This window comes from Pseudophryne corroboree, chromosome 7, assembly GCF_028390025.1.
Source record: "Pseudophryne corroboree isolate aPseCor3 chromosome 7, aPseCor3.hap2, whole genome shotgun sequence".
In the NCBI taxonomy this organism is placed as follows: Eukaryota; Metazoa; Chordata; class Amphibia; order Anura; family Myobatrachidae; genus Pseudophryne; species Pseudophryne corroboree.
The window spans coordinates 135400528-135413634 of NC_086450.1; the positions used below are offsets into that span (position 1 = coordinate 135400528).

Consider the following 13107-nt stretch of genomic DNA (forward strand, 5'->3'; position numbering starts at 1 on the left):
GCTGTGACCGGCTCCTCCGGGCACATTTTCTAAACTGAGTCTGGTAGGAGGGGCATAGAGGGAGGAGCCAGCCCATACTATTAAACTCTTAAGTGCCCATGGCTCCTAGTGGACCCGTCTATACCCCATGGTACTAATGTGGACCCCAGTATCCTCTAGAACGTCAGAGAAAAATTAGAAAAGTGATTGAAGTGACCATCGACTCAGCTTCTGAATGATAGCAGAAATGGTAAACATCAACAAAGAAACATGCAAGTTTGGCATCAAGATCTTAACATGACAAAAGCTTGTGCTAAGCTGGTTCCAAGGCTTCTAATGGGCCCTACACACTGCGCGATATTAGTGAAAGATATGAACGATCTCGTTCATTAATGAACGAGATACCGTTCATATCTTTCAGTGTGGAGGCACCAGCGATGAACGATGCGCGGGCCCGCGCTCGTTCATCGCTGGTGCCCCGTCGCTAGTGCATTCAGGCCAATATGGACGATCTCGTCCATAGTTGCCTGCACTTCTATGGAGCCGGGTGACGGGGGGAGTGAAGAAACTTCACTCACCCCGTCACTGCCCCCCGCCGCCGAGTCGCCCGTTGGCCGTATCCGTCGCCGGGCAGCTCGGCGGCGGACCGCGCAATGTGTAGGGCCCATTACTGTAGAGCAGAAAGAAATCGAAAGCAAATTAGTAAAGACATTTTGGAACAAATTCAAGGCAATTCATATTTTTAGATAAAAGTTATTACCTGTGATGAAACATGGCTCTAGTATGATCCTGAGACAAAAAAACAGTCCATGCATTGGGAAACACCATCGTCACCAAGAATGAAGAAAGCACGTCAAAGCAAATCCAAATTCAGAGACATGTTCATTGTTTTCTTTGATATCAAGAGTGTTATTTTGGCAGACTGGGTACCAGAAGGCATAACAGTGAATCAGTATTACTACAAAAATGTTCTAGAAACTATGGGGGTCATTCTGAGTTGATCGCATGCTGACGATTTTCGCAGTGCAGCGATCAGGTTACTACTGCGCATGCGTATGCACCGCATGTGCACGCACTTCGTATGGGTACAAACAGCATTGTTGCTGTGCAATGCTTCTAGCGACAAATCCATTTGCACAAACGATCGCAAGGAGATTGACAGGAATAGAGCATTTATGGGTGTCAACTGACCGTTTTCTTTGAGTGGTAGGGAAAATGCAGGCGTGTCCAAGCGTTTGCAGGGCGGGTGTATGATGTCAATTCCGGGACCGGACAGGCTGAAGTGATCGCAAGGGCTGAGTAAGTTCAGACCACCTCAGAAACTGCCAAAAACTTTTTCGGCCCACTCGGCTGCACAAGCGTTCGCACACTTGCAAAGCGAAAATACACTCCCCTAGAGGCGGCGACTATCTGATCGCTGCTCTGCAAAAAATAGCAAGCGATCAACTCGGAATGAGGGCCTATGTTGGAAAGAATCAGAAGAAAGGGGCCAGAGTTGTGGAAAAATAGTTTCATCCTCCATCAGGACGGGATCAGTACGAGATCCCGCCGGACGGGATCCCAGCGGTCCCAACCGGCACAATTCCGACAGGGGGCGAGCGCAACGCAGCAGGCACGGTGCCTCACTACGCTCGGCACACTAATTTCTTCTCCCTCTGTGGGTGTTGTGGACACCCACAGAGGGAGAATATGTCAGGATTGTGCTGGTCGGGATCCCGGTGTCAGTATTCCGACCGCCGGGATCCCGTCCGGCGGGATCTTGACTGCATTCCATCAGGACAACGCACCAGCCCACACAGCTCTCTCTGTGAAGCAGTTTTTGGCCGGGAAACAGCTTTCAGTGCTAGAATGCCCCCCGTACTCGCCAGACCTAGCACCGTGTGACTTTCACAGTCAAATCTGTACCAAAGGGAACCTGTTTTGCATCAGTTACTGAAGAAATTGATGGATCTGTTCAGGCAGCTGACAGATAATGAGCTACAGCCAGGGCTGGATTAACAATGGGGCGGATAGAGCTGCAGCTCCAGGCCCCCCATTGTAAATAGGCCCACAGGAAGTGCAGATAGTGTTGGGGGGAAAGAAAAATTCTCCTTTTATCACAAGCGTTCCCTCGTTCATGTCCAATCAGGACCTGCCAAAACTTTGCCTATACCCTCCCAAACCACTAGCAGCCATGCACAGTGCACACTGCACAACCAACCACCCGTCCCAAGCTACACCTCAGGTAGGCGATAAGCTACGCCCCATGCTGTGATAAGCTCCGCCTCCTTAGTCCATCTGCAGCTGCACCTGATTGCCCAGTTCCTTCTTACATAGCATCAAGAGCTGTGTCCCCAGGCAGTGCTAAGCCCCGCCCCCTGGTTCATATGCTCCTTAGTTCCCCTTCTCCGGAGGCTCCATCCCCGGGCCATGCTAAGCTCCGCCCGCTGGTTCTCCCGCTCATGAGCACCCCGTCAACCGAAGCTCCTCCCAGCGTTGTCAATGTCTTCCTCTTCCTGCTTCATCTGAAGTCATGCTGCCAGTCCTGTACTGGAAAAAATTAAATATGCAGCCAAACAGTGGTATGAGGTGTTCTGCAGCTGGTGTTTGTCACTGGCTGCTCTACGCTCCGCATCTAGAGGAGTATCTGGTGGCAATATTATGGCAGCAGTGGTGTAATGATGGCAGGGCAAGCAGGGTATGTGGGGCGCTGGAGCCCAGGGACGGCGCAAAGCAGCAAGCTGGGGAATGCAATGTGCCTCATGCAACACCCGCAGACATGTGAGCTCTAAAAGGAAGGGTTATCGGTCAGAGCAGCGATCGGAGGAGAGCAGCTGAAAAAACGTAAGAAAAGTGCCGGGATCTGGAGGAAGGGGAGCCGCTGACTCTGCTAGTGTCCTGACTCCTCAGACACGCCCCCTCCTTTGCCATGGCAGAACCGCGGAAGGCTTTTGAGAAAGAGAGCGGGAGCTGCTACAGCCAGGTGTTTGTGTACAAGGGGCCAACGCTGGCATATATCAAGTCCCAATACAGCTATCACCCCCCTCCGGTGTCGTGTGCACTCCGTCCAGCCTGTCACACTCCCAAACACTCTGCCTGCCATACCACTTCTCATTATCCCATCCCTCATTTACTGCCTCACCTAGGGCGGGATGTACTAAAGGGAAAATGTGATAAAACACCCATTTTCGGGGGTTTTATCGCATTTTCGGATGTACTAACACCTGGCCGCCGCGTTTTCGCCCATGAGGGTATCGCCATCTTTGGATGGCGATACACTATAGAAGCCTATGGGTTCTTAACAACGGCCGCCGCAACCCGCTGCCTCCGACGCTCCCCGGCCGCAGACGCCAACCCCCCTCCCACCCGGCATACTTTCCTCCAGGAAGTCTGGACCTGGAAGCTAAGCTCCACCCCCTAGCAACACAGCCAGAGGTCCATCCGGCTGCAGGGAGGAGGAGGAGGCACTCAGGACAGCCTGCTGCCTGCTTCTAGGCAAGTGAGCAGGTGGAGACCCCATGGAGGTGACGGAGACCTCCCGCACACCACCTCACAGGTATTGCAGGGGGCCTCCGTCACCGCATTGTGATGTTAATCGCATATGTTAGTACATATGCAATCAACATCGCTGCGATGGGCGGTGAGGGGCAGCGATGTATATTAATACATTCTGCCCCTACACTCCCAAGATTTCCTCATTCACTGCCTCTCTCTCTCTCTAACTGCCCAGGTCTCTGTCTCTCTCTCTGTCATCCCCTGGTCTCTCTCTCTGCTCCAAGTGTCTCTTTCTATCTGTGCTCCATGTCTCTCTCTCTCTGCTTCAAGTGTCTCTCGCTCTCTCCTCCAGTTGTCTTTCGTTATCTTTCTCTCTCTGCCTCAGGTGTCTCTTGCGCTCTCTCTGCAGCCTCAGGTGTCTCTTGCGCTCTCTCTCTCTCTGCCCCCGGTGTCTCTCACTATCTCTCTACCCAAGGAGTTTTTCGCTCTCTCTCTGCCTCATTCTACCCAGGAGAGGAATTCCTGACAAGGTCATCCCGACTATGATCCAAGCCAGGAAGGGGGTAATGTCTAAACATTACCACCGTATTTGGAAGAAATACGACTCTTGGTGTGAGAGCAGAAAATATTCTGCTGTGGAATTTCATCTGGGACGTTTCCTGCTTTTTCTGCAGTCGGGTGTGGATGTAGGCCTACGTCTGGGCTCCATAAAGGTCCAGATTTCAGCCTTGACCATTTTCTTTCAGAAACAATTGGCGTCTCTTCCTGAGGTCCAGACGTTCTTGAAAGGGGTTCTGCACATCCAGCCTCCCTTTGTGCCTCCCACGGCACCTTGGGATCTCAATTTGTTGCTGCAGTTCCTCCAATCGGACTGGTTTGAACCTTTACAGGAGGTAGACGTAAAATATCTTACATGGAAGACCGTTACACTGTTGTCCTTGGCTTCTGCAAAACGTGTATCGGAACTGGGGGCGTTGTCTCACAAGAGTCCCTATTTAATCTTCCATGAAGACAGAGCTGAACTCAGGACTCGTCAGCAATTTCTTCCTATGGTGGTGTCGGCGTTACACAACCCAACCAATTGTGGTTCCGGTTGTAACCGACGCCTCTATGACTTCAAAGGCTTTGGATGTTGTGAGGGCTTTGAAGGTGTATGTGAAGAGAACGGCTCGTCACATTAAATCGGACTTGCTGTTTTCTTTACGATCCCAATAAGATTAGGTGTCCTGCTTCAAAGCAGTCTATTGCACGCTGGATCAGGCTCACTATCCAGCATGCTTATTCCACGGCAGGCTTGCCAGTTCCAAACTCTGTACAGGCCCACTTTACTAGGTCGTGGGTTCTTCTTGGGCGGCTGCCGGGCTGTCTCGGTTTTACTGCTCTGCCAAGCAGCTACTTGGTCAAGTTCGAACATGTTCGCAAACTTTTACAAGTTTGATACCTTGGCCTCTGAGGACCTTCAGTTTGGTCAATCAGTTCTGCAGGATCCTCAGTACTCTCCTACCCGGTTTGGGAGCTTTGGTACTTCCCCATGGTACTAATGTGGACCCCAGCATCCTCTAGGACGTAAGAGAAAATAGGATTTTGGTTACCTACTGGTAAATCCTTTTCTCGTAGTCAGTAGAGGATCCTGGGTGCCCGCCCAGTGCTTCGTTCGTCCTGAACTGTTACTTGGTTAAGTATTGTTGTTTGGTTCAGCCGTTGCTGTTCCAAGTTTGGTTAGCATGGCTTTCCTCTTCTTTGTGTGTACTGGTTCGAAATCTCACCACTATCCTTTTATATCCTTCTCTCAAAGTATGTCTCTCTCCTCGGGCACAGTTTCATAAACTGAGTCTGGTAGGAGGGGCATAGAGGGAGGAGCTAGCCCACACTATCAAATTCTTAAAGTGCCTATGGCTCCTAGTGGACCTGTCTATAACCCATGGTACTAAATGGATCCCCAGTATCCTCTACGGACTACGAGAAAAGGATTTACCAGTAGGTAATTAAAATCCTATTTTCTAGCCATTTCTTCAGTTAGGTGGTTTCTAGAAACATAGAAACATAGAATTTGACGGTAGATAAGAACCACATGGCCCATCTAGTCTGCCCCCTTTTTTTATCCTTTAGGTAATCTCAATCCTTTTTGAACCTTAATTCTTTTTAAGGATATTCATATGCCTATCCCAAGCATGTTTAAATTGCTCTACAGCAGTAGTTCCCAAACTGTGTGCAGTGGCTCCCTGGGGTGCCTCGGGACAATTGCAGGGGTGCCTTGGGTTGGTGGTCCAGGACCAATTCAGATTATTTATGGTCAATATAATAGGCAAAACTAGTGCTGGTGGCTGTCAGTCATAAAATATGGGGACAAACAGAAGCAAATATTGTCCCTCACCACACAATTGAGCCTAAGGATGACATATAAATACAATTTACTTAATTTAATATTTCTTTCTAAATTTCTCAGTAAGAAATTTTTGGCCTAGGGGTGCCGTGAAAAAAATTCTGATACTCTAGGGTGCCGTGATTCAAAAAAGTTTGGAAACCTCTGCTCTACAGTCTTAGCCTCTACCACCTCTGATGGGAGGCTATTCCACTTATCCACTACCCTTCCTGTGAAGTAATTTTTCCTTAGGTTTCCCCTGAACCTGCCTCTCTCCAGTTTCAGTGTATGTCCTTGAGTTCTAATACTTCTCTTCCTTTGAAGAATGTTTCCCTCCTGAATTTTGTTAAAACCTTTGGTATATTTGAAAGTTTCTGTCATGTCCCCCCTTTCCCTTCTATCCTCCATACTATACATGTTAAGATATTTTAGCCTTCCCGGGTAAGTTTTGTGATGTAGGCCATGCACCATTTTAGTTGCCCTTCTTTGTACGCTCTCTAATGTATTTATATCCTTCTGGAGATATGGTCTCCAGAACTGGACATAGTATTCCAGATGAGGCCGTACCAATGACCTATACAGTGGCATTATTAGTTCTCTTTTCCTGTTATGATTTCTCTCCCTATTCAACCAAGCATCTGACTTGCCTTTCTCATTGCTTTGTTGCATTGCTTTCCTGCCTTTAAGTCACTTGAAATAGTGACTCCTAAATCCCTTTCCTCCTCAGTAGTTTCCATTATAGTACCCGTGATACTATATTTAGCCTTTGGGTTTTTGAGACCCAGGTGCATGATTTTGCATTTTTTAGCATTAAACTGTAGTTGCCACGTTCTTGACCATTTATCAAGCCTAGCTAGTACATTAATCATTTGTTTTACCCCTCCTGGTGTGTCTACCCTGTTGCATATCTTTGTATCATCTGCAAAAAGGCATACTTTCCCTTCAATACCATTTGCAGTGTCACCAACAAAGATATTAAAGAGAACTGATCTGAATACAGATCCCTGGGGTACTCCACTTGTAACATTTCCCTCCATAGATTGCACTCCATTTACTACAACTGTCTGTTTCCTATCCTGCAACCAGGTTCTTATCCATTTAACTTTTGTAATCCATCCCCACGCTTTCAAGTTTATTTAGCAGTCTGCGATGTGGGACAGTGTCAAATGCCTTACTAAAGTCTAGATATGCTAGATCTACAGCTCCCCCTTGATCTATTATTTTCATCACAGAGTCAAAAAAGTCAATAAGATTTGTTTGGCATGATCTCCCACCAGTAAATCCATGCTGTTTTGGAGCCTGTAAGTATTTTGAGTTACGATATTTCACAACTCTTTCTTTTAATAGTTTTTCCATTACTTTCCCTACTACTGATGTAAGGCTTACTGGTCTGTAGTTACTTGCTTCTTCCTTGTTTCCACTTTTGTACAGTGGAACTACATTTTCTCTTTTCCAGTCCTCTGGCATGGCACCTGTATTTAGTGACTGGCTAAATAATTCTGTTAATGGTGCCACCAGCACATCTTTTAGCTCTTTTACTATCCTTGGGTGTATCCCATCTGGCCCCATTGATTTATCCACTTTTAGTTTTGAAAGTTCAGTTAGTACATTATCTTCTCCTCTGTAAATGTACTTTCATCTACCTTATTTTTATGACTGTCCTTGCAACTTAACTGTGGCCCCTTCCCTTCTCCTTCTGTAGTAAATACTGAGCAAAAATAATTATTTAGGTGATCTGCTGTTGCCTTGTCTCCCTCCACCAAATTCTCACTCTCTGTCTTTAGTCTTATTATTCCTCCATTTGATTTTCTCCTTTCATTTATATACTTAAAAAAAAGTTTTGCCCCCTTTCTCTACTGACTGGGCCATTTTCTCCTCAGCTTCTGCCTTTGCATGTCTGATTACTTAGCATCCTTCCATCTGTCAAGATACACCTCTTTCATCCCAGTCTAAGGTGGTATAGGGATTCCGTGTTAATTAGGAGTCACGCCCTCTTTGAAAGGCTCCAGTTCCTCAAGTGATCAGGGACAGCTGAATTTGTTATTATCTCTGTTTTGGGAAACTCTCCAGAATGTCCACATTGTAACTGTAAAAATGATTGTTAATAATCGTGTTTAAAGTTTTAATACCAACTCTGTTAAAATCCTGTAAGTAACACTACAACCCTATATGCATTATTCACTATCGACGTATTGATTGTTGACAAAATAAGAATTTTTACCAAGACTCTTTATCATAACCCTGATGTTGGTATTATTAGAATTCAGAATAGTTGTATCTGCAGATATTATATATATATATATATATATATATATATACATACAGTAAATGTATAATAAACCTGAGTGAGAAAGTGAAACTGTGATTTTTACACTTACCATTTGGCCATAGATATATTCACACCTTCTGCCTGATTCTGTGATATTCAGTTATAGTGGAGTCATTGGTTGCTTCTGTTCACTATATATCTCATTTTGTTTTAACAGTGCAATTTTGTCCGAAATGGAGTCCCACGAGGACGCCTGGCCATTTCTGCTGCCTGTTAACTTGAAACTTGTTCCTGGATACAGAAAGGTCATCAAGAAACCAATGGACTTTGCAACAATCCGAGAAAAGATGAGCTGTGGACAGTGAGTATTTTCTGGCTTACAGCAGTCCTCAGGTTATACAGGAGTGCACTTTGTCATGGAAGGTTTATGTAGCCTGCCAATGTCAGTAAGGCTTTATCCCAATGCTTCTTTATGTGTGCAAGCACTTGCCTACCGCATCTTATGATGAACGCCCACTTATTTAGTTTTAACTTTCCATAAAATACTGCTATTATCTTAATCATGAGAGAGCATTTTATGTATTTATATCTTATATTACTTGGCAGAATTATGCTTAGAAATGCACTATCTCAAAAAAGTGCAAATACTGATGCACATTTTTTCCTGTTGACACTACAGGGTCGAGCTTGGACTTTTAAGGCCTCTCATCACGGCTATGTGTCTACCAAGTGGAATGCCTAACTTTGCCCCTCCTCAACCCTTGTCACCTGAATTAATAATTCCTTCCAGCATAATTTGGTCTCGTTTTACCATTTAAAAAAGACAAGCCAAAATGCACCGATCCATCTATGCTTATGATCCCAACTCCTTGCATTGACCATTGTAAACCTTATCCTCCTGCAGAGGTCTTCTGTACACGTGGATTACATACGTTTTACCAGTGGATGGGATGCTGGCTGTCAGTATCCCGACAGCGGCATCCCATCCGCCAGAATGCCGGCAACGGGGTGAGCGCTATGAGTTCCCTTGCGAGCTCACTGCGGTCTTGGTGGCTTGCTGCGCTCGCCACAGGATCTATTCCTAGTCTATGGGTATCGTGGACACCCACGAGTGGGAATAAACCTGGTGCGCCAGGATTCCGGCTGGCGAGATTTCAGCGTCTGTATCCTAAACGCCAGGATCCTGACAGCCGGCATTTTATCTGTAACCCGTGCATGCAAGTCCATGTACGTACCAAGCATTTTACCATTTGCTGATGTCACCAATGAGTATGTACACTTTCATAAATCACCCTTAACCACTTAACTTTCTAATATTCAAAAAAACACTCAGAAATTGTCGGGGAGTTATGATTTAATTAAGTTAACAACATCTATCTAAAACTTAAACAACACAATTTTATTTATTTTTTAAAAATGTTTTGTGTTTTTGTTATTCACATAACCTTTGTAAAATACTGATTTTAAACATTGTGATTGATATATCGGACTACTGATCATCGCAACATTGTGGCTTTATTTTTCCCCAGCGGCTTCTCCTCTCTGCAGCCGCTGGGTGCACACAGAGAAGGTGAGAGCTGTTTAATTCACATTTCCCCGGCAGCAGTGATCGGCTGCACAGCAGGCACTAGGGGAAGGAACCAGGAAGCAGAGTGACAGCTGCTGGAAGATTGTCTTCCATCAGCTGCCCAGTGGGCATTTCTGGTGGGTCACATCAGATGCAACCATGTTAGGGAAAGCCCAGTCTGATTATGACTAATTAAGAAAGAAAAAAAGGAAGGTATTATCATTTATATACTGTAAAAGAAACACATTGATTGAGTAGTGTGATTACTTGTGCCATCTATGGCCATGTTCAGAGCTGGCCCTAACCAATATGATGCCCTAGGCAAGATTTTGGCTGATGCCCCCTAGCACCACCGCTAGTTCCGCCTCTGACCCTGCACCCCTTTTCCCGCACCATCACCCCTCACCCATAGCAGTCCTCATTTTGGTGCTTCTACCCCCTATACTTTAAATAGGACCAGTGCGCACATTCGGCGCACAGCCAAAAAAGGGGTGTGTTCTTGCTGGGAAGGGGCATGGCCACTCAATAGAACACCCAATTCAAATTACACCACACAGTAGTGCAACTTTATTCACATTATATGATGCGATACTGTCCCTTATTCATGTTACATCACACAGTAGTACAACTTTACCTTATATACGTTACTCCTCACAGTTTTGCCCCTTATTCACATTACACCACACCATATTGCTCTTTCTTAACATTAGAAGCACCTTATAAACATAATACCTTACATTAGTAATGCCTTTATACACCTAATACAACACAGTAATGCCCCTTACACATATGACACTCATAAAATGTCCTTAAAAACATAATGTGCCTTACACATTATGGCAACCTTTATTAATGCCCTTATACACATAATGACACACATAATGTCCCTTACACATATGCCGCACATTAATACATTTATACACATAATGACACACATAATGTCCCTTATACACATGCCGCACATTATTAATACATTTATACACATAATATTAATGACACACATAATGTCCCTTACACATATGCCGCACATTATAAATGTATTTATACACGACACACATAATGCCCCTTACAGATATTGCCAACACAACTGCACAACCAACCCACCCACACACAGCACTCACATGGTCACTAACACTGTGACCTCTGCCTCTGCTTGGATACAGATGTGTCCTCATACATCTTGCCTCAATACGCCATGCAGCAGGAGATGCCTGGCGTGAGTCAGCTGGCAGCTCTGCTAACTTTGGGCGCCTTTTTTTGCTGAAAATGCATCTTATTTGCATTACTATGTGACTAGGATGCACAAGCAGCTTATGCTGATTAAAATAATATGCAGCATGTCTATATTCTGTTTGCGACTGTATCTGCATACGATATGCTATGTTACACTGATTTCCAAGAATACACTGTAACGTAGCATTTCGTATGCATATACAGCTGCAGTCACACACATAATATAGGCATACCGCATATCATTTTAATCAGCATAAGCTGATTGTGCCCCTAGGCATTCCAAATGCCCTAGGCATTCGCCTAAGTTACCTATGCCTAGCACCGACTCTGGCCATATTATAGAGTGTTTTCTCTCCCATAACATGTAATGGACTATTTCTGTCTCCCGCCAGGTATTCCAGCTTTGAAGCTTTTGCTATGGACATGAGACTTGTTTTCAACAACTGTGAAACATTTAATGAAGACGACTCTGAAATTGGTCGAGCTGGACACAAAATGAGGATACATTTTGAAAAACGATGGACAGAAATTTTAAACATGAGCTGAAACCATTCTATGTTACTCTAGCCTAAAGGTTGGATAAGAAGACCAGCAATGTGAATGATATATACACACACATATAACAAAAGTAAAATTTACTACAAACTGAGGCGTTATTATAAAAAAAACCACTCCTACCAGAAACATACTTGTCTTTTTTTCTATTATTATTATTATTATTCTGTTGGGCTGTGCGTTTAATCAGTTACTACTGTATTGTAGTACAAGGACGTGCACCCAAAGAATCTTCATAAATAAATAAAATTCATAAAAATGTAAAAAAGGGTGTTATAGTGCAATAGTTATTAAATTGTATCAAAACGCACTGATTCTTCAACCACCAGAGCTGTACTGAGGAAATGGATTTCCATTTCCGTTCAATAAATATCTATTTTATTGTTTAATATTATTTTCTTTATTTTTTTATTACTTTGTAGCTTACTGTTAGTGAATGTATTTAATTTTATGAATTATTTATGATTAAACAGCGGACAGAATCTTCGTTTTCTGTGAAAAGGAAGACTAGTAAAAAAACAAAACGTTGCTTTAAATCTTGAAAATAGAACGAGAATGTTAAAAAAATAAAATAATAAAAATAAACAAACCAACAAGCCAAGTACAACTGTTTACACAGACGTGCTAAATCAGCACTGAGATGGAACTGTAAAGTTACAAGTACATTTATATAAATATATGTTGCTGCATCACTTATATAGTTACGTTGTATTTCAAAATGGTGAATAAAAGCTGAGAATTATGTATATACTGTTCACTATTGTTTAAATCTGTATGAAGTGTACATATTGTTTGCAGGCATTGGTTATGATGTCTGTTTTAGAAGGACTGTAGCATTTTATTTTAGTCAGGTGAATATTACAACTTATAGCTTGTACAGTATCCTCTATGAACACTGTGGAGTCTCCCCATTATTGGTAGTGCCTGCCTTTAAAACAGGGTGTAGGGGATATGTTTATTATTTGATTATTTAAAATAAAACATTTTGTTTCATTTTTTTCTATTTTTCTTTTTCATTTTTTTTTCTATTTTTGTTATATGATTTGAAGCCAAGTAGGCCTAAAAACAAAGTATAATCATTTGTATCCATGTGAAATTGAACGTGTGACAAATTTCCTACACACAGTATTTTTTCATAGCTGCATTTCCCTTAATTTGCCTGGCCACAGGACGGAGAATAAAATCTATATACAACAAACAGGCATTTGTAACCACTGTGTTTGCTCTGCTGTGTGGTATGGCGGGCTGTTGGAGAAGATCAGACATTTTTTGTACCAATTGTACTTGAAGTTGTTTTATTTAAAACAAAAATGTTGTGAAAAGGGTAGTTTTTTTCACTAGTTTGTGTGGCACGGATACAATAAAAGACTGTTTTGCAATATGTGTTTGTTGTTTTTGATCTTTGTAAAAATTGTCTTAGCATCTATATGGGGAATTCGGCCTACTGTGGCGCTATTTTTTTTTTTTTATCAACATTCTAATTTATTTTTTTATACATAATAGATAAGAGGCACAGCTCTCCTGATAACACAGTGCACCTGGAACCGATAGAGTACAGATCTTGTCATTGTTAGCTCATGATATGTGATCACTGATCCTATTTGTCGTCATGGCCAATTACCTGTCTATAGTGGAGAATGTATGTAGTATGACGGGTGGTATTCAGTA

The 13107-nt window shown here is 43.5% G+C and overlaps 1 protein-coding gene across 3 annotated transcripts in view; it reads left to right on the top strand.

The window, feature by feature from the left end:
- BAZ2B (bromodomain adjacent to zinc finger domain 2B) overlaps positions 1–12820 on the top strand; it is a 131219-nt gene extending 118399 nt beyond the window's left edge. For all 3 annotated transcript variants that reach the window (XM_063933673.1, XM_063933674.1, XM_063933675.1), the window contains 2 exons: positions 8302–8445; positions 11277–12820. In XM_063933673.1, coding sequence (XP_063789743.1) covers positions 8302–8445; positions 11277–11430 — 298 coding nt within the window. In that variant the 3' untranslated portion in view covers positions 11431–12820. The remainder of the gene's footprint in view (positions 1–8301; positions 8446–11276) is intronic.
- The last annotated feature ends 287 nt before the right edge of the window (positions 12821–13107 follow it).